This window comes from Centrocercus urophasianus, unplaced genomic scaffold (genome assembly GCF_019232065.1).
Source record: "Centrocercus urophasianus isolate 14NV4802_14NV808 unplaced genomic scaffold, USGS_Curo_1.0 seq_24, whole genome shotgun sequence".
Classification (NCBI taxonomy): domain Eukaryota; kingdom Metazoa; phylum Chordata; class Aves; order Galliformes; family Phasianidae; genus Centrocercus; species Centrocercus urophasianus.
Genome location: NW_024884800.1, coordinates 4,369,213 through 4,396,909, shown reverse-complemented (window position 1 = coordinate 4,396,909; position 27,697 = coordinate 4,369,213). Strand labels below are relative to the sequence as shown.

Genomic DNA, 27,697 nt, shown 5'->3' with positions numbered 1-27,697 from the left:
GCAATTCATGTTCAAACAGCGAAGGCCAAATTAACACGAAAAGAAACAAGCCAGGTGGAGTTGTACAGTTTTATTTGAACAAAAACCAGTGTCGGTATTTTTAATAAAGTCTACATTACACTAAATGCATGTACATTTGTAAGAAGATATCTAGTCGTAAAGAAGGTGCAGGATAATATGTACAATCATAGTTAAGTTAAAAATTCACATTTTACATTGAATTACTTGATAGTCCTGTGCTTTGATGGTATATAACTGGAAATCAAGAGAGGTAACAAAAAGAAACACCAAGAAATTCCTGCTGGAGGACTGCATAATGCACTCATTTCTGAAACGAACTAGTTCATAGGATTTTTACTTGTTCTAAAATCAAATTTTGGATACAATTTTTAGAATGATTGCAATTAACACGTTCCATGAGTACTGTGATGTAAACATTTTTCCAATGGTGCCATTTCCTTCCATGAAAGCCTGTATTTTATGTTGCAGTCTGCTCTTCGCTTTTACAAATCAGAACTACACAGCATGTTTCTCAATACATGGTAAAAAAAAAAGTTATCAAACAGCAAGGGAGATATGTTCAAAAGACACTTTGAAGCTTGTCAGTCCACTTTCACAACACTGTAAATCTTACTTACAAACCAGAAGCAGGCGAAAAATCCAATAGTCCCTAAAATGAGAAAGAGGTTAGTTTATCCTCCAGTCTGTGCCAAGAGAAAAAGGTCTAACAAGTATTTTCCAGCAAGACAGAACATAACATTGTAACCCTGCTAACCATCCCAAATAACACACCTGTTAGATTTAGCAATACCTATTCATCCCTAGTTCAAGTTCTTGACTTAGACCAAAGATCACTTGATAATACATGGAAGGTGGTGATGCTGGCACCACTAGCAGGCACGCAAGCAGTGTTTAAGAAACTGAACTTTATACACAAGTAAAGTCAGCATCTACCTGAAGTCATTCTGATTTTAAGATCTACAGCTCACAGCCAGCTTACAAAACATGACTTGGGAGAAAGTCACCTGGTCTGGTTTTCTGTTCATTGTGTTCTATTGACACTAAAGAGCAGTGACCTCCATGCTCTGTATATCCTAACACTAAAGCACTGCAGCTGGGAGAAAGCACCAAACAGAACTAGCAGTAGCAAACAAACCAAAATGAACAATTTTATGCAAAGTGTATTCAAACTATGGATTTGCTTACCACAGGTCATTATGGATACCACAACACACAATGTTTCAGGCAACTGAACAAATTAATAAATAAAGAAATCCAAAGACTATTACTTACATCATTTTTAGTGTTAAAAAAGCCCTTAAGCCATGGCTGATGAGAGGCTGGGAAAAAGTACCACCAGCATACATGTTCTGTTCTCACATCCCTGCCTGGGAGTACTGCTGTTAGGATGCTTGCGGAGCAGAGCCATGGTCTGGCTTGGTATAACCTTCCTCAATGTCTTACCAGAAATTATTTCTCATACAGAATAAGAAGCAGCACTAACTTCCACATAATTGAGTCCTAAGCCTCTACTTTAAGTGAGACACCATTTCTCACACTTTTACCTACAGGAAAACATTCACACAAATACTAATCTTTACCAGAAAAGAAGTAAGGTATGCCAGTCCCAGGACAACCTTACCAGCTACATCTTGCAGTACTTGCAAGATGGTGCATTCACCTCCAGCACTCTTACATTCATATTTTTATGCTACTACAGCCCATGTCAAATACCAGCTCCAACCTTTCCCATCATTTCATTGAGACTTATGTACTAAATAGGAGCTTCATTATTGGGCATTTGTCTCTTCTACATTCATTACACTTTCTGTCTTTCAGGTCGCATCGATGCACGTGGTAAATTAGAAATCTCTCTTTGGATGCTTATTATCTATACACCAATTCTTGTGTCCTTCATGCTACCATGTATATTGCAGTTAAAGGCTTTCTGACAGCCTATTATTATGTGCCACAGATTACCCTTTCCCTCCGAGCTTGCAGTTATCATCCTCTGAAACAGTAGGTGACAGCAGATTTACTGCTCTTGATAGGAGATCAGACACCAACCTCAGAAGGAATTTAATTCCTTTGTAGGCCTGACATTGCAAAGTCTTTGCAGTTTATGGTCGATTCCCAATCCTTCCTACTGTGTCCAATACTCCAATATTAGCATTGTTACTCTAAGCCTTACTCTCATGTTTTTTTTTCCAATAATGGTTGTCAGCATCTGCTTTCTAGCTGTTTTTATAATATAGCCCACTTTGAGCCTCCTACGGCTTTGAAAGCAATGTTTCTTCCAAATGTTTAACAGATCATGTACCTTAAAATCTATCTGCTGTTCCACAACCAAATTACAATATCGTAAGAAAACTGTATAATTTCGACACAACGAGTTTTCTGAGTGTGCCACAACTTAATATGGGAACACACTCTAAATCCACAGCACTTTCCTCTGATGACCCTTGTCACTCTGAACCTTTCCAATACACCAGCTTTCTAAAAATCACAGTCTCATTCACAGCAGACTCCATACTGTGAACAAGCACTTCCATCTATAAACAGATTTTCACAGTTTTCAGTAACACTGATCTTCAACTTCCCTCTTCAAAAGGTCTGTTTAGTTTAGCAAATCAAAGACTGAATACCCCCCAGTTCTTTTTTTGAAACTTGATCAGAAATTTTGCCAACGTACTGGAAGCAGCCTAAGTCTGTTTCTAGCACAAGAGATAAGTGGCAGTGTTTGTCAGACATCAAGTTCAAACCATGAACTTACAAACTCAAGGGAGAAAGGTTAGATTCTCAATCCAAGATACAGCCTTACATACTCACTACCTTCTTTGTCAGCTGAATTTCCTTCTGTTGTTACTTTCACAATTCTTTAGCCCTATATCTATAATTAGGGGGTAGCAGGAGAATAATTTCTTCTTCCTTCTCACAAACACAAGCACATCTTACACAGTTGAAATCCATAGACTCAAAACTTCAAAACAAAGCACCAAACTATGTCATCAGTCAAAAGATTCCTTCCCTTAATACCTGGAGATCAGAATGGTTTGAAAGGTGCTGACAGAATCACAGAGAGGTTGAAATCCACCTCAAGAATCCAACTGAAGACTTAGAAGAGAGAATTAATCTCAGCAAGTCAACTGGGTGAGTTTTCAGTGATCACAGTTGGTTTTTTTTTTCCTCATTGATGTGGGAGGGTCCAAAAAACGAGGTCAGCACATGATGGTGTTGGTACTACAGAATCAATACTAATGGACAGCAGCAGACATGAGGTTTATTTATTTATAATGTTTCTATGTACTGTTGTTTTACTTACAGCACTGCTTATGTCACTGAAATGAAAAGCTTAACCTTTTTTGGAAGAATGTAAGCAGCACAGTGCCTGGTTCCACTGAAATCCAGGTCTTTTCCCCCCATCTCAGACCTACAGGTGTTCGTGAATCCATGTCACTAAAGAGGTCCACAAATTTTGTCACAAGGCTTCCAGTTTTCCAAAGGAGTGCAAATATCCCAATCAGAAAGGGATGTGCAAATGAATAATGGTTGAAGAATAACAACAACTCTGAACTAGACTGGTTTACTTAAAAAATTCAAGCCAGAATGTCTTCTCTATTTTAGTCCACTTCACAAATATGCTGTTTGTTACAAACTTTAGAGCTCTAACCAAAAACAAAAAGATCAACAGTCAACATACTGGATCTCTAGCACAGTGCTGAATCACACAGCAGGTTCTCAGGTTCCTCTTTTGCCTGAACTACTTTGACCAAGTCCACCTTAAAACACAGATTAGCATACAAGCTATTGCCCATAACTGCAGCTTGACCCAGTAAAATGGCCACTGCTAGTTGTACTGCTCAAAATACAACCTTGCCATTTCAGGTAGCCACGTTTGAAATGTATTTCTTAAAAACATACTCAGCTCTTCAAACTTGAGAATATTTCTAAGCATATCCTGCTCCAAAATAATTAATTCCTCACTTGAATTATGCTTATATTATGCTCTCATTAGAGTAGCAGGCCTACTTAGATAAGCTGCAATCACTCGAGCATCGTGCGTACGTTTTTTCTTTCAAACACACTCAAACTGAAACCGAAGTCTCGAGGCACTATCAAAAAAAACACAGCTCTCCAGCTTGCTGCTTCACTGACACACATCAATGAACACAAGGAGACAGAGATACATACAGCTTTTTTCTTTAAAGTAGCTAAATTCTAACATTAAGTACTTAAAAAAAAAATTAGTTCAAAAGAAGTAACCTCTGAAGTTACTTTATGATTGGTCCAAACTCCTTTTCACTGTAAGGTTTTTACAGCTTTAATATGCACATCTATTAAACATCACAGCACAAAGATACCAAGCGTGACACCTGTTTTCCCACTGAGACAGTAAAGCCTGTTTTAAGCCAACACGATCATTTAATGTTGTGGATAATGATTACTTTAACCAGCCCTAAGTACTCAGTGGCTTCAATAACATGAAAAAGCAGCTGAATAGCATGCATTTAAGAACTTACTTTTGCAGATAAACCTTTATTTTTTCCCTAAATGAGTGACCCTTGCTTTTTATGATTCTACCTTTCTAAACAACCCTTCCTCATCTAGGAAACTGATGCCATCCTAGAGCCCTGCAGTCCACGGTACAGGACTCTTCATCCAAGGGAAGCACAGCCAAAAGATCTGACTCGTGCAAAGCAGTTTGTTCCTTGGCTAGAGAAACTACTCAAGACAGCTTCACAAATGGGTTCTTGAATTTCAACTTACTGCCCAATTTATACTTATACTAGAGATCCTGACATCTGTTGTTTTTTGAGGTTTTGGTCTCCAGTTCCCATCCTGTTGAATACAGTGGTGTGTATACTCTAAGCAACAGTTGTTTTATACTCAGAAAGAAGCTCAAGCTGGTATCTAACTGGGTAAGGAAAGGTTATTAGTAAATAGTTTAAATTCCATATTAAAAAACAAGGATTATTCCGCAGAATAATGCCTAAATACATTAGGCAGACTTCTCTGCTCTATTCATTTCTTCCAGCTTTACTGTTTAATGAAGAAAAAGGAATTCAAAGCACGAACAGATTGTAAGAAAGCAAACAGAAAAAGCACCCTGCACTTGGCTGATACTTCTTATGTACCTTAAAAGCTCTCTGTATCATACTGGTTTCAATCACTGCACAGTGGTGGGTGCTTCAGAATCTCGGATTCTAAACACAATCTACCCAGAAGATCAAAACTCAATTTTGAAAATGGCATTAACTCACAAGTGAAAACGATGTTCAAAAATAGAGGTCACTAAAGCAACACGCTCTGACTACAATCAGCATTTTTTGTCTCCTGGCATAAAACGCATGTAGTCACGTTGCTTCCCCATTAACCATACTTACTACTTCTTGAAAGATTAGCTGCACTTTGTACATAAAATCAAATTGTCTTCTCTGGGTGTGCACATGAATTGTTAGCTTTCCACCAGCCAGACTATATTACTGTCGCTGTTGCCATACAAGCATTCAGCTCCTATTTTGTTATTCACTATGATCTTTTAGGTGATGTTCACAGTACCACAACACACTGCCATGCAGGAGGTATTGGCACTGCCCTTTTATATTTGTCACAGCTGTTGAGATCTAATGTGCAAGAACACAGAACACCAAAATACCTACTGCTAACATAAGTGGAACAGTTCAAGGTCCCATTTTGGAAACATACATGAAGAATTATTACTATAGTGTAGGAAATTGTATTAGTAACCTGACCTCTACAAACTTGAGAAGCACTAAACCTTTATGCTCCAAAGCAAGTGCTATCAAGGAATATTTAAAAAAGAAAACAAACAGAAAACTCCTAACTTTGAGTAATCTACCTGTAACAGCTCATGTCAGCCCAAACACCAGCTATCAAACTAAATACAGGAAAGAAACTTTGCACAGCATTTTACATTAGTGAAGATGTATTACATACAAACCTTCCACCTTCCTGCTGAGTGTCCTATAGCTTTAAAAAGTGTAAGTGCACCCACACAGCTGCTTTCCTTATGAACTACAAACACAGCACCATCACTGCTAGCACAGTTCTAAACAAAGAGCACTGCCACAAGGACAGCAGCACAGCAATAAGCAGCAGTACCATTTATTATTGCACTTTTGGGGCCTCACTGGCCTCCACGAGAAGAACTCCAGGATCAGCACATCTGAAGCTTTTAATACCATTTCAGCAGCTGCCACGACAGTTTCAATTATCATTTTATATATGAAAGGGATATTTTTAATTCTACCAATTTGCATCTTGTAAGTGAAATTGAAACTGGCAGAACAGCAACTAACCTACACTAAAACCCAGACACGTTAACATATTGCTTTAGTTTAAAAGTAATTAAAACATTTCAGACTACAGGGTTTTTTTTTCTGTTGTTTTGTTTTTAATATATATATATATTATAGAGGACATCTGGAGCTTGTCTGTTCAGCCAGGATTTAAGCAGGATTTCAACTGGCAATATGCCAACTTCTATGTTCGCCCTCTAATAATTAAAAATTAGAAGAATTAAGTCCTCTTAAAAAAAAAACAAAAGCTTCTCTTGACTTTCCTTAGAAGAAAGGCACATCTAAATAACAACAATGATAAAAATCTAGGAATAAGTGCCAGTTATCATTATTAAAACAAATAAAGACATTTTCTTCAGTGTTTTGCTGGTTTTGGTTGGTTTGTTTGTTTTTTTTTTTCTTGACACTGAGTCAGTATTAGAAGCAGAAACAGGGAGGTCCCTCTCTCTACTGACCTGGCAAAGTCTGATGTTAAGACTTACTTTCATTACTTACTTCAGCCATTCTTTTCTAAATTGCATCAAGGGATGCAACAGAAAGCAGGTTTCAAACAGCAGGTGGATGTTGAGTAATAACATGGATGACATGATGGTCCCCAAGGACCTTTTTTTTTTTTTCCTTCCCTTTCCTCTTCAGTCTTAGGAATGAACATGAAGGCTTTACGAACAACCTATCATACAGGAACTAGCATTTTGTTTAGTTTTATCACTGCAGTACTTTAGTACCTGAAGCTGAGTGGTACTACTAAACCTAGCGTATTAAAACTCCATATATAACAGCAGCAGTATGAGTAACACCAACATGAAACACTCCTGACTAATAGGAGCTTCAAAGCGCTTCTAATTTCACACAGTAGAACTGGCACAGGTCAAATCAGCCTCAAAATTACAGTTTGAGCCACATGATTATGAATAATGGAGTAATTGTGTAGAAGGCAGTCTGCTAGAATACCATCAGGAAACAGAAGCTGGACTACTAAAAATAAGAGCCTTGGTTCTGCCAGGTAAGGTCCATTCCTGCCATTAAAAAAGGGTACCACAACTCAGCAGGTAATGCCACCTAACTAGAGCTCACTTCAATACCCTTGGTATTTAAGAACAAGTGAACAAGAATAGTTCTCTGAAAATGCAATGGTTTGAGCTCACTGCTAATATATAATGAAGGTAAATTGCACTGTAAATAAAAGTAATCTCAAGTTAGACAAAAAACCTAAATGGGTATCTCATTACAATGTGCTATAACACCACACACTGAGTGATACAAAAGTAACACTGACTGAATTAAGTTTCAGATTGAGCTGAGAAATGCTAGGTGAAGTTTACAACAAATAATGAAACTCCTGCATTAGTTTTGAGTACCATACTCACCTGTGAAAAGGAAAAAAATCAAGACCATGATCATTGTGTAACCAAAGTATAAGATGGTGCTAGCAGTTCCTGTTATCTGGAGTTTAGAGAAGAAGTAATGAACTGCATAGATAAAGAGATAAACAGCTGTAAAGCTGCTTGTCAAGAATGACCTCCACCACCAGTGATAATCCTGCAAGAAACAATAAACCTTTCAATAAGAGACATCACATAGAAAGCAGAAAATAAGGAAAAGTTAGCTGAAAAAACATCACTGTTTTATTAAATAAATTTGATTATCTGAAAGGTAAATCCAAAACGTTTCTCACACAGCCACCTTTCCTTGCTCAAAGTCAGCTGTACTGCTTCAACCACAAACATTAAGCTGTTCAAGGATCAAGGCTGTTAACTGTGCTTAACTACTGCAAATAGTAGCATAAAATAAAGTCCTTACCTACACTGTCTCAGGTAAGTGAAAATTTTTCTACTACCAAGTCAAACACCAGCATCAAATGAAGGCTGAAGCCTTGCCTGACAAGTTTCTGTAGCAGTCTCCGATTTATGAACAGAAACAGACAGCTGGTGCTGACATCCACGTACTTGCAGAAACGCCTGCACCATTAAAGGCAGCACAGTTCATAATGACAGCCTCAGAACTACTGGAAAAACTACTCCAACATTTTGAATCAAAAAATACGTTTCAGAGAAGTGGCTAGGATAAGCAAGCTGAGGGCTGACAGTACAATTCGTTTGCGGAGTCCAGCGTACCACAGCATGCGAGAATACCTCAACCTTTTTTCAGCTGAAAAGCATTAGCTACATTGAAACTTCTTACCTCTGCACAAAGATGGAAGTAGCACAGCAGAACTGTAGCCTCAGAACACGTAATTAGAAGAATTATAAAAACTAGGAACAGGAAACCGAACATGTAGTACATCTGATGGGACCTAAAAGAAATAAAGAAGAGTATCATTTTTGCTTCTGAAGTTACATGGTCAGATAAACCCACAAATGTAACGAAACAAAAAACTATCACAGGGAAAACTTGGCCTATTGGCCAGCTCCTATGATCTTTATTCTCTTTGCTTGAATGTGCTTTGTTAATTATCTAGTCCTTCATGCTTGCATTTAGCAGGGTCTGTTGTGACAGGACAAGGAACTCTAATTTCACGCATTACACTTATCAACACGACCAGTTTTGTCATTTTTTATTCTATGGAGGAGAAAACAAACAAACAAACAAACAGATTCTGGAGTTTCCAAAAAAGTCTACAAGAAGATAAAAAAAAAAAAAGAAGAATCTGCTATCCCTCATACTCAATGGTTTGGGATGTTCAAACCCACCGGGTGTATGCTATTAAACCAGTATAACCAGAACAACAAAAAAAGCAATACTCACCAAATGCTATTCAGAATGAAGAAGAGCTGAATGAAAATGCAGCCAAAAGGCAAGATGCCCCCCATGATGATACCAGGCAGTGGTTTTGTGAAAAAGGACTGTTCCGGGATTTGGCGAGGAATCTGGTTTGTACGAACTGGGTGTTCAATAGGCTTTGAATGAAATTAATGTGATTAAAAGATAAATTGTTACATCATAAATAAGATTACTTTCCCCTAGTATGCAACACCTACAGATGGACTTAAATTTTGGTTATTTTCGGCCATAAGCCATCATAGGTTACTAAATCTGAAAAACCACCCCACACATCTATTGTACCGTTACCAAAAATGCACACACATTCTTTAGACACTCCAGCTATTGGTTATTTGGCAAGTCAGAACACGAAGAAAATAACTTGTTCAATTGCTAATAGAAAAATAATTCTTAGCAGCCTGGCATTGTCTCAAACTACTGAAGTACAAATTGAAGTACTCTGAAATACAACAGGCAGTGAGACTTCCACATGAGCACCAGCAAATTCTGACTCTAAAGAATGGTCAGCAAAAAAGTTTGGCGGAACTTTATGAGCACATAAACATGAAGATTTTAAAATCTTCAGAAACAATCATTTCACAATTACAAGGCCTTGTTTCTTGCACAAGGGATTCAATGGTCAGATGCAGAAGGCAGACCTATTTCTGAAGTGTAAGCTAAGAGCCCTACCTTCTCTTTGAAGCCAAAATATGCACCGATGAAGGTCAGTGGGACTGAAATTCCAAACCACATGGCTAGGATAGCAACCAAAGTACCAAAAGGGATGGCAGCTGAAGATCCTTTCACCCACAGAATAAGGTTCATAATGAAGAAATCAGCAAAGACAATCCTGAAAAAAAATTATCAGTAAATACATCAAAATATTCTGGAATAATAATATATCAATGAATACCCAGTACTGAAAACAAAACTTACAATACTTGCCAGACCAACAGCCTTTCATTCTCTAACAGCCTTAGTTATTTTCAGCAATGCTGCAGTTTTTAAAAACACTTGCAACATTCAATGCCTCTAATGCAAGCATCTATGGTAAAGCCATCATTTAAGGAAAGATTCCACACATAAAACCACAAAGCAACAAAAAGATTCTATTATAAAAATCTGCACACAGTACGTTAAACAATAAAACAAATTAGAAACTTATCTGAATCACTTCTCTTACTATGGCTGATCTTTTAACTCCTTTATGTTCATTCTCTCACTAATTTCTCTCTAAAAATACATACTCAATGATAGAAAAATCTCATATTTAGAAGGCCTTGTCAATCTCACAACACATCATGCCACAGCACATGTCACAGCAACACGGCATCAGAAGGATGGACTACAGCATGGACTCTTCCTTCTAACAAGAATTTTTGTACTGACCCCTCATGAAGCTGCACAGTTAAGCAGCCCACGGATCTGAAGTAGTTAAACAAAGAAATCACCAGTTGTGACATCTCTCCAGACCTGCTCTTTCCTCCCAAGTTAAATGCATCTGCCTTGTCTTCGGGAGAACAACTACAAGAAGTCTGCTGAAGATTCCCAACATCCCATTGTGAAAATAATCAAACTGTTCTGCAGGAGAACCCCATAGCCTGTTTGAATTTCCACTGCCTATGAAGCCAGAGATTTGTCATAGCAGATCCAAAAGAAAGGGCTCTGGTGAAATGCACTGCTCTCTGGATTTCACTGAAGAACACCTTCTTAGGCAGAATCAATGCTGCCCTTAAGTGAACATGCATACTCTGCTGTATTTAATTAAAAAAAGGAAGGAAGAAGGGGGAATTAGATTAATAGTCAGGCTCCTTTCTTCCTAGGTGAAAGCTTATGCTTGTTGAAATTGGGGAAATAGACTTGTTAAATAAGCACACCCAAGTTACCTGTGATATAAGCATCTCATTCATTACGAAATAAAAATCAAATCCATTTTAGGAGTCTTGGTAGCCTTTATAATCTGCCAACACTTGTAATACAGACCCCAGTTACCCCCTCCAAAGTTAGAGAAAAATACTGCAATATGAACTCCCATCTACTGAGACTGTAAATGCCCCAGGCTGTTTATGATATTATGCAAATTCATGAACTAGCATAGCATAATCAAGACATCTGTTCCTATTTTACCGTCCCCCATCACTTTACTTCCTCTGTGAAACTTAATTTATTTGAGAGTTTAAATGATCAGCATGATATTTCTTCCACTGATAAATTCTTCTCTCTCCAGATAATATCTAAATGACAGCAGGGAGACTGAAGCCCATTTTGTTCAGAAACAAGATTTCCTCACAAAAAATACTACACTCAGTTGTTAACAAATGCATCACATTTCATCTCATGAAATTCTACATTACTTTAATTTACATTACATTACCAATTTATATTTTATTGTCATGGTTTTTTTTTTGCAAAAATACCTTAAGAAATGACTTCCAACCTTCTCCTCAACCTTTTCCAAAGACATTTGTACTGCATGCAGCCAAAGATGCATCAATGAAATACAAGAGACTCACAAAATAAATTATATTCCTTTCTTCACTGACCTAATTCTCAAAAGGTCTTGCAAGCTATGAGAAAACAAAAGGCAGCAGTGCTCTCCCACTTCCCAAGCACAGCAGCATTGGTCATAGTATGATACACACCACAGAAATCTCATAAATACAGGTAATGTGAGGTTATGATCAATTTCAAAAAGATTATAACCACTTCATGAGAATCTCTGCACTCTGATTATTCAAAACCATAATAAACTTTTCCAGATTATTAGATCTGTTTTGGCTTAAGTTCTGTTATCTATTAAAGGCAGAGCTCTACTGCCAGTGATAACTTCCTCAGCAACATTCTGCAACAGGTCACTCACAAGAACTCCAAGACCAACTAAAGCAGTACAGTACATTCAGATGTTATTTCTGCATTTGTAGCAAGAGATGGATGGGATATTCCACGCATCTCACCATTTCTATATCCTGAACCTGCTCTTGGAGTGGCCTCAGAAACTAAAACAAAAACCAAAACAACTTCTAGCTTCGTGAGCTAAAGCATTTAGGCTACAGGAGTACAGAAATCAGTGTTCATTTATAGTTAAGGATAAAGGAAAATAACAAGGAGTAACAATACTAACCCAGGGCAAAGCAGAGCTGTAAGCAAAACATTTGTCTTCCACTTCTCGCCTCTAAATGCTGAGGGAAAAAAGTAAAAACAATTTCAAGATGCAGACTTTTTTTCCAACTGTTCTGCAACATGGCACAAAGCAGGTTTACTGCCTGAGACACCAGCTCCAGTGTGAAGTTTATATAAGCCCAGCAATTCTGAGTTTAACCTGCTGTGCCACATTAAACAAATGCTTGTACTTACTCTTGTACATCCTGGCAGACACATAACCAGCTGGAGTTCCTAGTAAGACCCACAGCACAACTGCACAGGTCATCAAAGCACCACGGTTGGCAGGAGAAAGAAAACCAAGGCAAGCTAGGACTAAAGATACAAAAAAATCTTTAGACATGTTGACACATTAAATTCCCCTGTAAAATATATCAGAACAAAGACTTGCAAATATTCCAATGATGCTCAGTACAAGCTCTCATATATTCCATTATATGAACAGACCCCTATTGTCAATGTTTGCCTTTCTTTTTTTTTTTTTTTAATTACAAAGCACCTTATCTTTTAAAGGGAAACTGTGCCATAGCCAGAAGACTGAAAAACAGAACCTCCCATAGATGAATGAACTTGAACTAAAGTGCAGCTTGAAACAGACTGCTTCCAACATCCCTACACTCCTGCTTGCTGCAAACATATGTGGCCACTATTTTTGAGTGATAAGTAATAAAATAAGTTCAGTATATGGCATAAAGAATGGGAGAACATTAAGTCTGGAGAAGCCAAAAACTTCGACAACACTAAGGGTTGTGGTTTGTTTGCCTTTCCAGTTAGAAATAAGTATGAAGGTATCATACTTGTATGTTATCTTGTATGTATCTTGTATAAGCACGATACTTATATCATGCAAACAAACATATCTTACATCTTAAGACCAAGTTAGTTGTTTGAAATTCTAAAAAAGTCCTTGGCCACCATGATGGATAACACGTTTCAAGGTGTTGCTTTGAAAATAACTCTATTAAGGAAAAGCTGCCCAAGTCCAAACTAATTATTAAGGCCAACAAGTTGAGATCCTCGCAAAAGAAGTTTCTCAGTGATCTCTAGTAGAAAGTTTTGGGTTTGGGCAGAAAAAGGATTTTCTCTGCCCTTCATTTCTTTCAACACCACTCCAGTTGCACAAGAAACTACTGAAGTTACAAAAACTGTGATCAATAATGAGGGACAAATCCCTCAGGAAAAAAATGTTTAACTTGATATTATTTTCAGAGCATCACATAATGAAAAGAAAAAAAGAAGCAGATCTCTGGTAGCACTGACAGCTCATTGTGTCTAGGAAAAAAAAAGAGTGAAGTTTGAAAAATCCTGCTTTTGTAATAAGTATCCATATACTTTCCAATTCTTTGGTACAGTAAAAAAAGGAATTACAATATACTTTATAGATAACATACTAAAGCAGTGACTTGTGCCAGGTACCAGTGTCGTGTATCTGTCTAGCTATTTACAGCAGGCTGTCATTATCCCAATGTTGTGTCAGAATTATTTCATTGGCATGCATTCTAGCTCTTATTTCTATATGGCTGCAGGCTGCTGTGTCAAACATATTAGACAAAAAAACATTCTGAGAATATTAAAGCTTTGATTATGTGTCTTTGAACTTGCAACACTGGATCCCTGGATAATTTACACCATGATGAACTGCTTTTGGTTGGTTTTTGTTTGTGAAGATTCAATTCTACAGTCAGAAAGACTACGAGGTAACCCAGGTACCAGGACATTTTGAACAGTATCACCTACAACAGGATAAACTTACATGAGAAAGCTTCTAACACTGTCTGAAAACATTGTATCCTTCTTACACTACTGTGCTACAAACACATTACCTTACTAAACAAGTTACTTACACAGAGTAATAAAAGTCATAATGAAAATTTGTGTTCCTTGACCCAAGAAGACAGACAGCAACATTCCCTTCCTTGGAGGTCTGAACACATCTCCATGAACCAGCTTCCAGCCAAATTCCTCTTGGGCATCTTCCTGTACAAAATCAGCAACATCTTTAGCAAAGATACATAACGCAGTAGGGAATTAACACCAGCAAGATGTGAAATGCATCTTTAAAGTTTGATTAACTTCCAGTTCAGTTCTGAAGACAGACTAATTGCATCTGATTCATCACTCATTGATTTTTTTTAAACCCCCAAATGGTTTTCACTGAAAGCAAAAGGCAGGATTTATCAAGAAGATCCTGAGTGAGAAAAGAAACAAAATGCGATTAGCCAAATCATGTAACATCATTCTACATTTAAACCAAAACAAAGCATTCCATTTAACTTTGATTATACCATTCCAATCTAGTTCAAGCTTTTTTTTTTTCCTCCCTCTCGTAAGGCATATCAGTCTCAATGACAACACTGAAAAGGATTAAGTGGTTTGTTCCCTGTACTCCACCAGAAAGTCTGCTCCCTAGACTCACTAGGGGCAAGCACAAATAGTCTTTGTTCCACTGACAGAGGTGAACGGGTGGATGGCATGGCAGAGATCCTCAGTCAGCTCTGCTTTTCTCTGAAGTTGCTAAAAAAACAAATACTTCCCCTCAGAGAAACAAAAATAAAACCACATAACCACATACAATGACTGAAGCAGATCAGTTTCTTCCTCACACGGCTTTCATTCAACCCAGAAGTACTGCACACAGTTTGCTAAACTAAATACTTCATTAATGTTTTGTCTCACTAAATCTACACCACACAAAGTTAGTGCCAGTTGCTTTTAACTGAACATTAAACACACATATTAGAACTATCATCACAGGGTCATGCATTTATCTCTTCAAGTGGAACCACTAACGTTCACAATGTGTGAGATGCTAATTTCCTTCACTGCAGCTTCAGCCTTGCTCTTCTCCTGTACTGTTATTTCACACCTTTCTAAAATTAGTTCCTTGAACTGCAGCACATTGTTAAGTCCCTTATAAATGGTTGAAAATGAGGGTTGGTGGGTTTTTTTTTGAAAGTCACACCTATTCCTGCTGTTATCCATAAGAACTAAGCACACTTCCACAACTCCATCACATGAAGAATGACCAGCTAACAAAGACGCCGCGTTATGAGATACTGAACGTGACTTAATGGAGAGATCAAACAGGAGCTTCACAGAACGAGAGCTGAAAAAATGCTGAAAAATGCTTCCACTTTAATTGCTGCCTGTATTTGCATTAACATAAGATATTAAATATCAAAAACGCACAGAAGAAAAGAAGTACTCTAAGATGTTTTAGTTTCAATATGAAACATTTTTGTGTCTTTTAAAGTATTTCTTTATCAAGATAGCCAGTAACAACAGCCTTTGTAGTGTATGACTTTATTCCTCATCTTTGACTTGCAGATACCAATTTATGTTAGCCCATGTTAATCAGAATCTCTCCTGTAATATTTAGGAAGATAACCACCAGTCCTCACTGGTTGTCCTCACATTTATTTCACTCAATTGTTTTTGCTTTTTGCTATAATCACCTGTTAAAAGTTATTTTCAAAGGATTTCCCTTGCCTACAATAGTATTTATATATTTTATAATGCTATTTATTTATAGTATTTATTTTCTCTTGCATACAACAGTATTTCTCATGAAATTTAGACCACAAACTTCCTAAACTTCACAAGTCACATGCTATCTCACTCACTTTCTGAACCAACTAAACTACAAACTACTACTACTACTACTACAAACCACTCTGGAACTAGAAAAGTTACAATAACTGAGCTTTTTAACGCAGCTTCAGATGGGGACAATACCTGGCAGCTACACTTTTCAAGCTTGATTTCTTACAAATGGGAAAGAAGACACCTATCAGTAAAAATATCTGTGCTCTTCTCAAATTTGGCTTTTCAGACTTCAAAATGAATGCTTAGAGGGAAAACACACCAAGACCATAGCAAAATCTTTGTTTCTGTGCTATGCATGTGCCTGCAACAATTACAGTGCAGCACTTACACCAAAGCCATTTAATACTACTGAAAATAGGCTGCATTGAGAAGGAATATTTGGTGTCACCCCAGGTTGCCACTGTCAGGATCACTGACTGATTGAAGTTGGAAGGAAGCTCCCAAAGTGATCTTGATCACCCCCTACTGAAAATGGGCCACTGAGAGCAGGTTGCCCAGAACCATGTCTAAATGGCTTCTGAGCACTCTGAGTGATGAGGAGTGTGTAAGTAACATATGGCTGCTCACATCAGCGTCATAACTGCTAGCTGTGCGTTCAGGCTGACTCCAAAATGCAGCCTCTCAAAAGCAATTGGCACCTCTTGATGATGAGTCACTGCCAGAACACCTTCCCTCAGCTTTTCAATGTCTGCACTGTATACTGTGGCCATTGGTTTAGTGAAAAGAAATACTTAGGAGAAAACAAAAAAAAGCAAATGGGCAACAGCTTTACTTTGTTGATTTTGCCCTTGCATATCACAAGTTCACCAAGTGACACCCAAGGAATAAGGCTGTCACATCGGCCCATTTATTCCTGCTGTGAGAAAAAAATAGCAATAAAGCTATTTTTAACCCCTACATATATTAGCATGTATAAATTCTTGATAGTTACACAACTCTTCAGATTGTATTCAGAAAATAACTGATAGCTTACTACTGATATTGGCAGAAAATGTGCTCACATAGAAAGTGTAAATCTTACTCACAGAAGAGTCAATTTGATTATATCTTGCAATATCTTTATGAAGTGTCCTCAGAATGATCATAGCCACCATGCCAGATAAGAAGAGAACAATCACAAGGGAATTCATTATACTGTAGAGAAAGAAAAAGTCAAACTTTCAGTTTAATTACTCAGAATTCATGGCATGCACCCCCAATTCAACAGCCCAAGCACAGCTCAAGTCCAAGGAATAGTCTTAATAGTCAGATGTAAGCTAAACAATTCCATTAGACATTTCAGTTCTTTCCCACTCAGATACAATAAGATGCTTCAAGTTCTGTATCTTCATGACTTCATAGGAGACAGAAGGATAGCATTTTATGATGTTATTTCTCAAGACAGACATATTGCATTTCACCATCTTCCTTCTTACATATTGCCAAAGTGATTTTCCCTGTGAAACAGCTACAGCTCCCAAAGCTGATTTGGAAGCTACCAATCAATCAAAGCTGTTATGAACAAATTAAATCTCCATCAGCAGTAAATAGTTTGTGGATACATATTTAATCCAATCAGCCTTTTCAAACACTTAACATTGCAAAACATTAACATTGCAAGATAAGTTATTTACTTACTCGATACGCCTCTTTTCCTCATAAAAGAAGCCCTTCTTTCTACTTCATGTAGCTGCTGAGTACAAAACAAGCAGTACACACACATACCTCTCACTTCACAGATGGAAGAAGCCAGACAGTAACAATAAGAATGCTGCAGAGCAGCAGCTTCTCAAAAGTTTTACAGAATGAACTAAGCCCACAGAAGCTGCTTTCCTTTTGGACGCTAATGGTGCATTCCTTTGCTGAAATGCAATACTATAGTTGGTCCCAGGAGATGCAACACTGATAAGTTACTATGCATATGAAAACAAGAAACTTTACTTGCCTGAAGGCTAACAGATTTTGTTTTACTACAGCAGGAGTTGTATATCTCCAGAAGCCTTTTGTGTTCCCCTGCAGTGCTGTTCAATGAATAAATGCAAATCTTACCTAAACCACTGGATGTTTGTGTGTGGCATAGACTCCAAGATGTAGTCCCATCTGGAAGCCCATTTAATATTATTCTTTTCCTACAAAGACATTAAATAGCAAAAATTAAAGTTTGATGCAGGCTCTGAGAAGGAAGACACATAAAATCTCTTCCACAAATCCTCCATTCAGCAATAATATCTAAGCTCAGTATAAACCCTGGATGTTAGACCTACCTATTGAATTAGTTCTTTTTATCTCTTGAGCCCTTCAAAGAATTTTACTGGAATCTCCCATCCATGCACTCTACCTTAAACTGAAGCTTCACCAACCCCTTCATCTTTCCATGATTTGGTACGTAGCTGCCTGCAGTTCCCAAGCTGAAAGACACCCGTGTCATCACCTCAAGGTATTCCCAACATAGCATATACCTGAAACATCAACTTCGTTCAACGCATTTCATGTCCTGGATCAAGAATGGTGCAAAACACCAATATAACTAAATAGCTGTAATTGCTACAAATTATTCCTCACCAGCACAACCTATATCAGCAGCTATCAGTAGCTCACAGCTAGTTTAGACAGATTTACCAGACCTACAGTTCCCTACTTGAGTGTCAAATTGCTCACGTGCTAGAAGTTCAGCACACGAGTGCACAAAACAAGTGAGACAACCATGTATACCTCTCACACATCTGGAGCTGAATATCTGGCCTGTTGCAATGAATTAAACACCACAGCCTTCTCATAATCAGCTGTCATATCAAAAAAGGATCATTAATTATTTATGCATTTTATCTATTTAGGTAGTTAAGCTTACTGAAACTAATGTTCTCTTTTTAAATACTCTTCATCAACAAATATTCTCCTTCTAAATATACTTTAATTGTTGAAGTTTCAAAATAAAGTTATTATTTCATTCCAAATCAAGACTAATGGATAACACAGAAAGTTAATTTTGAAGTGCCTTGAATGCCATCTGCTGGAAGTGTCTGAATCAGCAGCAGTTAAGCCTTACCTGTTCTATGCTGCAGAAAAAGAGAAAAGATAGCCCAAAGGCCTAACACTGTGTGAATAAATGGGTAAATATTGCAATTCTGCATTGCAATTCATCATCAAGATTTAAACAAAAGTGTTAATATATAGGAGGCTCATTCATGTAGTAAAATCAGAGAGTTTAAGGAGGATTTAGAGACTTAAGGGAAAAGTAAGAGGATATAGAGCCTTGCACCTCAGGGTCACTGGTTCAAATCAAACTCAATTTGGTACAACAAAAGCTGTTACCATATGATGGCCATTCAACTAGCTATGCAAAATAAGCTGGTGGTCTCAAACCAAATCCTTTAAGATCATAGCCCAAAACAGAAGAAAAAAATCAGGCTTTTAGGACAAACTGGATCTGAGGCACCAAGGTTTGAAACAGCTCCCCACATGAGGCTCACTTTCCATGCTGGGGTAAAGAACTCAGTCTCTCAAGAAAGTGTGATCTCCTCCTGCCTAAGTTGCAGCAGGCTGAATAAAGCATAATACATTAAGAGACGAATGGCAACCCACTCCAAACAAAGGAAGCAAGTAAAGAAAAGCACAGCAAAACAACACACCAACTGCAACCTCACTAGAAAAACAGCCTCCTGATATGTTCAATAAATACTTAAAACAGAAGTCCCCAAACACTGTATAGACATTTCTTCAACATGAGACTCACATAAACCTAACTGAACTCTGAAAACATAGAGCGTATCTCAAGGAATACAACAACTCCAGTTAATCAAATAACCTGTTACTAATAGAACAAAACCAAAGTCTACATATTTTCATTTGTTTTCTAAAACCAAAAAAGCTGGTTCTCAGTAAGAAAGTAAAGATTACAGTTTGAGGATATCATCTGACCATCAGAATCCTGAATGACCATAATTATTTGGGAATCACGCTGTTCAATTTTCTAAAACATGGATACAGTTATAAAAAAAAAGATATGATTTCCTATCTGAAACTGGATGCCAGTGGGGGGAAAAAAGGCTTTACAGGTTCCAAGCATCACTTAAATTACAGTAATGGAAACCTTAATAGGTTCTGGGAAAACTGCTTCACAAGATGATCCTCAGGGAATTTACACTACCCAGTTATGGCTGCCAACACATTACCTACTTGTTTCAATTTTGTTCTTCTCAGGAATTATGTATTTTACAACAGATTCAATACTTACTTCAAATGTCACTGAGTAAGTATAGATCAAATTCAGTTTGTTGGTGAATTCTCCAGGAATCTCCATAGGTGGACCTTCACAGCTCAGGTTGTTTTCATCCGTGTGTTTGTAGCTAAGGAAAAAAATAGTTAAATAAAATACAATCACATCTGCTCTACTATTCAGAGTAATTTTTAGGTAATTAGGACAGGTTTTTATCAGGTCAGAATGACAAAATTAAGGTTACATGCAACGTAATTGTGCCCCCTTGTGGTCTGCATCACTAGTGAACAGACAGGTATTCTTTCTTCTCAACCACTTAGGATACAACTGATAAAAGCATTAATCAAAAATGGAGATGGTTGGTACAGTGTTCTCACTGCCAGCCAGGAACAGAGGAAAACAGGAGAACAAACTTGCACAGGAAGTCCACTAATTATACACCATAGTCCACTAATTATACACCATATCTTTGCAACAGGACAAAATGAGCTCTATCTAAATCACACTATACTGCAGATGCCTGCATGATTTGAGAAGTTGTAGTCTCTTAGGTTAAGTATGCACTTAGTCTCTGTAGAAAAAGAGGACGAGCAGTTCCCAAATACTGGTAAGTACAAACAGACTGACAAGAGGCCAAAGTAATTGCTTCAGTCTATTTCTCTGAATTCTTGTATCTCAACTCTGGTCAACAGAATCTACAAAGCTGCTGTTTAGGAAGATAAGTTAGTCAGATATTTTTGCCACTTTGGATGTCAGTTTTAACTCGACATTTCACCTGTACCTCACTGTCCAAACGAACACAGGAAAAAACATAACTGTACAAACACTAATTTGTATTAAGTATGTTTAGGAGGCAATGCAGCAAAAATAAGAGAGGTAACATGGGAAACCATAACTAACAGACATTTCTCATGGATTTGAAAGCACGCATTTCGAAATAAATCAACAATCAGATGCAAATCAATATAAACATGAGAATTCTTCTGTTATTTATCTCAGGTTATAAGACTCCACATATGCAGTTCTTCCATTCAGGAGGGACTTTGCTGAACATCTGAAAAGTCAAGTTCTATGATGTTTGCAGAGAGCAATTCCATGACTGCAAATAGTTCCAGCTGTGAACCAGTATAATGAAAACTTCACCACAGTTCAGAATCATCAGTTCCTCAGAACTCACTGACACCAAGAACCATTTCTAAGTTTAAAACTACTGTTAGGCCTCCCTAGCACTAAATTTTGCAGCTTTAAAGCAGAATTACCTTTGTGGTCTCAGTCGTGCCATCACCAGTCTTGCACCAGGCCAGTTTTCATCCTTCCCACTATGGTACATGATTGTTATATCAACATGGTTGAAGAGGTAGAAAGTGTTCTTCTTGTTAAACTCTGACTGCAAAATACCATAAAGAGATTAAAAACTGCCAACAGCAGAGGGCGCAATGCAGTCATGAACTTCAGAATAAGATCATGTGCAACAGAGGAGTAGGAAAGACTGCAAACACATCGGTCTACACGCTTGTAGAAGACACTTATGCATTTTCTTATATACTATATAGTAACATGTGTAAGTAAGAGCTAATTTAATAGTTGGAGCATAACGTACTGCTAACAGGAGTTCAAAAGCATTTGCCACCTTTTTGTAGTTACCATAAAAGCTGCCAAAACAAGTTCAAAAATCTCGATTGAGTTGCACATAATTCAGATTCACCACTGCACTTCCTACAGTATAAAACCTTCTTGGAAAACACTCCAGCTACCGAAGCTGATCAACCACGTTCTTCTTCTAAAAGCTACGTTTCATTTTCAGTAGCTGTTCTGCTACTCACACCCTTCCAGAATTTGGAATTATGAAGAACTGCATAAAGCTCATACTAAAAAAAAAATAAATCACAGATGATACATACCAGAGTCAATTCAAGTTGACTTGTTCTTCTAAAAAGTGTACAGTTTAGAAATCTTCAATTAGAACTTGAACTAAGGGACCAAGATGATAGATTTCTGGTTGAATTTTGAAGTTTAAAAGTTCCTTTCTTCTTTTGTAAATCAGACATTCTCCAATTGCCATACAACATACCTCTCCTGTCCCTCCCAACACTAATATTAAAGTGTATTGAGCTAAAGTTATCCAGATATCTCATCTTTCACTGAAAGGAGAAGACCAGAATCACACCTGCATCATACTATAACCCTGTATTTTTATCTGTTTCCTTCAATTTCAAACTAACACTTGAGGCAATGTAATGTTAGCTGGATTAATCATAGTTCTGCCACTGCATTACAACAGCTTCTTTTCTGCCCATTTAAAACAAATAATTACATCTCTTGGAGTAGTAATTTGGGTATATTTCTAGATGATACTCCCCAACACAGCCCAGACTGCAGTTACAACCACTGTGCCATGTCCTTACTTGCCCATGTAACAATTCTTCTATCTAGTGCTACGCAGTGCAACATTCTCACTGCAGTGTGCATCTACAGTCTATAACGGAGGCTGAGCACAGCAGCTATATTAGCTACAGAGCATGCACAGCACGGCTAGCACAAAGGACATGTGCAGCATTTCACCATGCACCCTACGAAGTCCCCAGCCACTCATTAAGAAATTCAACCATTGCCAATTACGTATGAAGATCCTTCTTCCAAGACAAGATTTTCATTTAAATTGCTGACTTTGTCATGTATCACATAGCTTCCAAGACAGTATACACCAATATTAAATCCATACAAAAACTACTCTCTCCATAAACTACAGTATAATATCATGAAGTGATAGAGCTGAACACCTAGCTACAACAAATTATTCAAGTCGCTGGCCATTTTCAATGGTCTATGGAGCTAGAGGAGTAACCCAGCTGGAATCCAGCTAGACAGAATCAACTGAACACTCGTGATAAATGCATGAATGCTGCTAAACACAAGCACACAAATGCACTATCTGCAAACAGCATGTGGCAGAGCACAGTCACAGCAGATTCTCACTGAGAACAGTGTGGTCCTCCACATTAGGAGAAGTAAAACTGTATCACCATTATACCTAAGGGTATCAGTTCACCATACAACTCCCAGGATGAGTGACACATTTCAAATTGTTGTGAATATAGCTCTTCTATCACAGCTGTGTCTTCTTCCAGCCATTTGGGGAAAAAATCCTGACATATTTAGCTTGTAATCTGTGCTTGGCATAAAACTTTTACAATTACAACACTGCTCATTTCTAGATCTTCACTAGAAAGCTTCTGTGTGAAATTGATAAAAAGCAGGTCTTGCACACAGAAACAACTTTAAGTTGCACTGGCACAGTTAATAGGTACGAGGATGGATACATATGAAATTCTAACAACAAAATCTCCAAGTTTCCTAAGGCTTTTAGTCAATAAGACAGCACCACATATAATGATAAAAAAGCCCCACTCAAATAAATATTTTTGGACAGTTACATAACTGAGATGCTGCACAGAGAAGAAGCATCCAGGCTTGTCAGTACCCACATTCTACACATTAACTATGTTTACAAGGTTACCTGTTTTTTCCAGGAAAACAATGCTCAGAAATAAAACTTCAAATGAAATCAGATCTACTACGATAAAGACAAAGTTCCATTACTTACATTTATAACACAAGCATCTTTAACTCTACCATCTGGAGTAACAAAACATCCTATTGGGAATCCTGGATTACAGAATTTTTGTCCATCCTCCACATCATAGCACCATGTCACAGGCATGTTATCAATAATCCTAGACAGAAATAACCAAAGAACAAGTCCTTGCACCTTATTCACACTGACATTTACCACACACACGTACACTACTGAAAACTCTGCATTAATGTGCAGTAGAGGACAACAATCAGATAGGAAAAGGAAGAAAGCAATCACTTAGGATACAGATAACATTATGCTAAAAACTGAACAGCAGAAAGAAAGATCAAACATGTATCTCAGCTTACCAGTGATGTTGATAATTCAGCTGCATTCCTTTCTTCAAAAAAGCCAGCTTGCTTTTATCAGCACTGTTTTCTGGGTCATAAGACCTCGTACAAACTTTCTTACATGTTTCCTGCTTCTTGAAAGTGAACTGGTATGGAAATACACAAGAAGAGTAATTTAGATTTTGCTTCAAAAACCTTGTCTTTTTTTTTCCCCCCCCACATAAGGCCAACTTCTTTAAAATAGTTCACCTCCTTGCTATAAAAGCTTCCCAACCACAATTTCCCAGACAGTAGCTTTAACCAATTTTTCAAGAGCCAGAATTCTGAAAGTGCCAGAAATGTCTGTAACAAGCCAGATAAACTACCTTCAAATAAACCTTGAGAATTAAAATTTGAACATTAGTAGGAAATAATTGCTTTTTTCACTACTGGTTTGTTTTATTTTGATAATCTCATCATCTGCTACATCAGACTTAACTATACCTTTTCTGAACATTCCATGTTAATCCTAGCTGTGTTTTCCACATTATGATTAAGTTACCAGACAATGTTGTAAAAAACACAACAGGTTGCAAAGCATCTGTACTTCAAGAGCAGATACCACCAAACAATAACATTCCTAACCTAGTTAGGATTTACCTGCTTTACTGAGCTAATATACTTAATTAAAACCATGACACAAAATTCTAACATGATCAAGGCTTAAGTGCTAACAAATGGTAGGGCTTTTTCAATTCTCATACAGCATAACCATTTCAAAAAGAGTAACTCTGAGTATTAAAGCCAAATAACACATGCTTCACATTTAAAAGCTTCAAGTGGCCAGCAGTTGTAAGACTTGAAACTGTCAACCAAGGAAGAGGAGGTTTCCAGGAACGGCTTACACAAGGGAGGAGGCATCATCTCCTTAAGAGTTCTATGAAAAGAAGTGGCTAGGTCCCCAGTGATTGAGCAGCAGTAGCCTCAAACTCTGCTGTCTCACTGTTCTGTGGGGATTTGGATTATCTAGAAATGCTCACACAAAATCATAGTTCAGTTTTCAGCTTCATCAGGAATTCTCAATTTGGAAACTGCAGGTGAACAGCATAGAGCTTTGAAGCATAAAGAGCCCGGCTTGGACTGTATCTCCTTTACTACCAGTAATTTTCCTAAATTGACTGCCCAGTATTTAACAGATGCTACTTTTTAAGTCATTGCTAAAACTGTACACAAGACAGAAAAGCAATGCACACCTAATTTACAGAACACTTGCATATCTTTATTTTACCGAAGACTTCATAGATAAATGACATGCACCAAAAATGAAAGTTTTTGTTTTAGACAACAGATATTAAATGCACTCAAGCAGGATAAAGCAGGGATCAAGCCCCAGCTTGGCTTTCATTCCTACTCTGGAAATTTCCTGACAGCACAAACAAGCTATACCTGAAACAGTTCCTGAACCAGCAGTTTACAGCCCCCAGTATTACAGTTTAAAAACGAATGATTTCATATCACCTAACATTACTTATAGTTTCTAGATTCCTTTGTCACAAAGGAACGGTAAAAAAGAGTGAATGCTGGCCCAGCATCCTAACTTCCATTAGCCATCCTAAGACGCCCTTGGGGTAAGAACAGTTTTTGCTTGTTTTTATTAGAAAAGCAATGTCAAGTTTAAACAGAGAAAAACACAACAACGCCACACAGTTATTAACCCTTCATCTATGCCTGTGGATTATAGCCCTCAAGAAGACAGCACTCCAATTAAACCAGGATCACGTTTAAGGTATAAAATAACCTTATAAGGCGACGATGCTATTCTCTCTCCAAACAGCACTTGCCCAAGATTTTCTGACGGTCTTTTCTCTTCCTTATCTTGACAGAAGTCAAAACTGGAAAAAGGGGAAAAGGTTACCTTTAATTCTTAATTAACGTCTAATTGTAAATAATAGCCTAAAACAACTTATTAATTTATGTTCGTAACATGGCAGTTTCGTGCTTCCTTCAACAAGTCAGCCATTGTCAACAAAAATTTGAGTGCCTGCACAGATACTATTTAGAAACACTTCTATTTTGATATCAGTTTGAAACAAGATCTTCCCTAGCTACAGTACATTTAGCAAAATGCAAGGCTTTTAGTCCAAACACTCTTTCCAAATGGCAATTTAAACAAACAATAGCATGTTTCACATTAAGAAAAAATAAAGCCTATGCCACAAATTACCCACTCCTCTGCAAAAAAATACCAGAAAAATTACTACTCCTCCCCCTCTCCATTCCCAAAAGAATCTTCACAATGAGCATTTAATGTGAATCATGTTCCAAAGAAGGGAAATGTTGTCAATATTAACTCACCACACTGCCAAATGCCACTAACCAATTCTTTTCAACTCAGTATAGTCCAATACAGCTGAATATAAAGCAGAAGATACAACTGTTCCCAATGTCTGTTATTTAAATATGGGTAGCAGCAAGTGATGAAAAAGAGAAATTTGCATATCTTTGCTGAATACGTACTTTTTCCTCAATACATGGGCCTGACTTCATTGCCTCTGAGAAAGTTTAATGCAAATAAAGACATTGTTGGCTTTTTGAGCTAGCTTGTGGCTTTGCTGCTACACTCACACTCCACAGTGTAAGACTTCAGTGTGCGACATACACAGTGACAAATTTCTCTTTTCTATATGCTCGAGAACAAGACTCTTTGATTGCATATCAGTTTTAGAAGACCGATTACCTGCCTTCGTAAAAAAATTACAGTACTCACCAGCAACAATCAAAACTAAAGTAAAACAAACAAGAATTAGATACAAAGTTTTGGTGGCTGCAGGTAAAATATTTTCCTTCATTTTCCAGAAAGAAGGAACACAAACCTGTCTTCCTAGGCTTCAGGTGTAGGAAGGACTTTCAAATGTGGCAAAGAGTTGATACTAAATCTAAAATTCAGCTCCAACATAAAGACCCTTAGAAAAACTCACTGGTACATCCAATGCTCACTGTGACATGAGCTGCACCATGAACTAAGAACAGAAAGCACAAGTGCACACTGGGATGTACTTACGCGTCGTACTCATAGGGCAGAACTGATTCAACTGAGTCCAGTCTGTTCACAAAGAGCTCAATCAGCGACTGCAACGGAGAAACGAAGTGTGAAAAACCCAAACCTGCGAAAGCAGACGCACAGCCAGCATGAAACACACAGCCGGCTGGCAGGAGCTGCCAGAAGTTATCGCAGGGCAGTTACACACTTCTGACAGAGCCCGACCGCGGCGCAGGGCCACGCCAGAGCCTCCGCAGGGCCTGCAATAAGGAAAAGAGGACTGGCGAAGGATCCTCGGCACCGACCGCAAAACGAAGCGGGAGCACGGAACGCTGCCCCACGGCCACCGCCAGCTGCGCCAGGGGAAGGAGCCGGCGCGGCGTTCCACCCCGGTGGAAGGGTTGTCTCCTGGAAGGGACCGGCCGGGCCATCAGGCAGTAAGGACAGGGACCCTCGGGGCGGCCCGCAGTCCCGTTCGGTGCCCGCGGGCAGCAGGGAGCACCGTGCCGGGCCCTCCCGTCGGGGCTCTCACCTTGCAGCCCTCGCTCTCCTTGTCGTCGTCACAGAAGCTGACGGGCGCCAAGCCGGGCAGGTAGAAAGCCGCACAAAGAGGGGCCAGCAGCAGGAGGCCGGCCGCCGGCAGCCTCATCTTCCAGCCTGGAGGAGCGAAGGCAGCATGAGCCGAGGCGACAGCTCCCGCGTACCCAGGCA

At 38.2% G+C, this 27,697-nt stretch overlaps 1 protein-coding gene across 1 annotated transcript; it reads right to left on the bottom strand.

The window, feature by feature from the left end:
- Positions 1–55: 55 nt before the first annotated feature.
- Positions 56–27,697, bottom strand: LOC122163763 (transmembrane 9 superfamily member 2-like). The gene is made up of 17 exons (XM_042825233.1): positions 27,519–27,697; positions 27,008–27,075; positions 25,745–25,838; positions 23,986–24,113; positions 23,645–23,774; positions 21,300–21,427; positions 20,059–20,170; positions 17,874–17,953; positions 16,871–16,979; positions 14,084–14,216; positions 12,435–12,554; positions 12,202–12,259; positions 9,771–9,930; positions 9,066–9,217; positions 8,502–8,613; positions 7,688–7,859; positions 56–670 (listed from the first exon to the last, which is right to left on the bottom strand). The coding sequence occupies exons 1-17, from the start codon at positions 27,633–27,635 to the stop codon at positions 603–605; spliced, it is 1,941 nt and encodes a 646-aa protein (XP_042681167.1). The 5' UTR covers positions 27,636–27,697; the 3' UTR covers positions 56–602.

Excerpts from the sequence above, each read along its gene's own strand:
- LOC122163763 (XM_042825233.1), bottom strand. The coding sequence starts at position 27,635 with ATGAGGCTGCCGGCGGCCGGCCTCCTGCTGCTGGCCCCTCTTTGTGCG. Across the intron at positions 25,839-27,007 it reads CTGCCCTATGAGTACGACGC|TTTTGACTTCTGTCAAGATA; the intron begins GTAAGTACATCC and ends CCCTTTTTCCAG. Across the intron at positions 9,931-12,201 it reads ACAGCTCTGCTTTGCCCTGG|GATTGTCTTTGCTGATTTCT; the intron begins GTTAGTATTGTT and ends ATTTTTTTTCAG.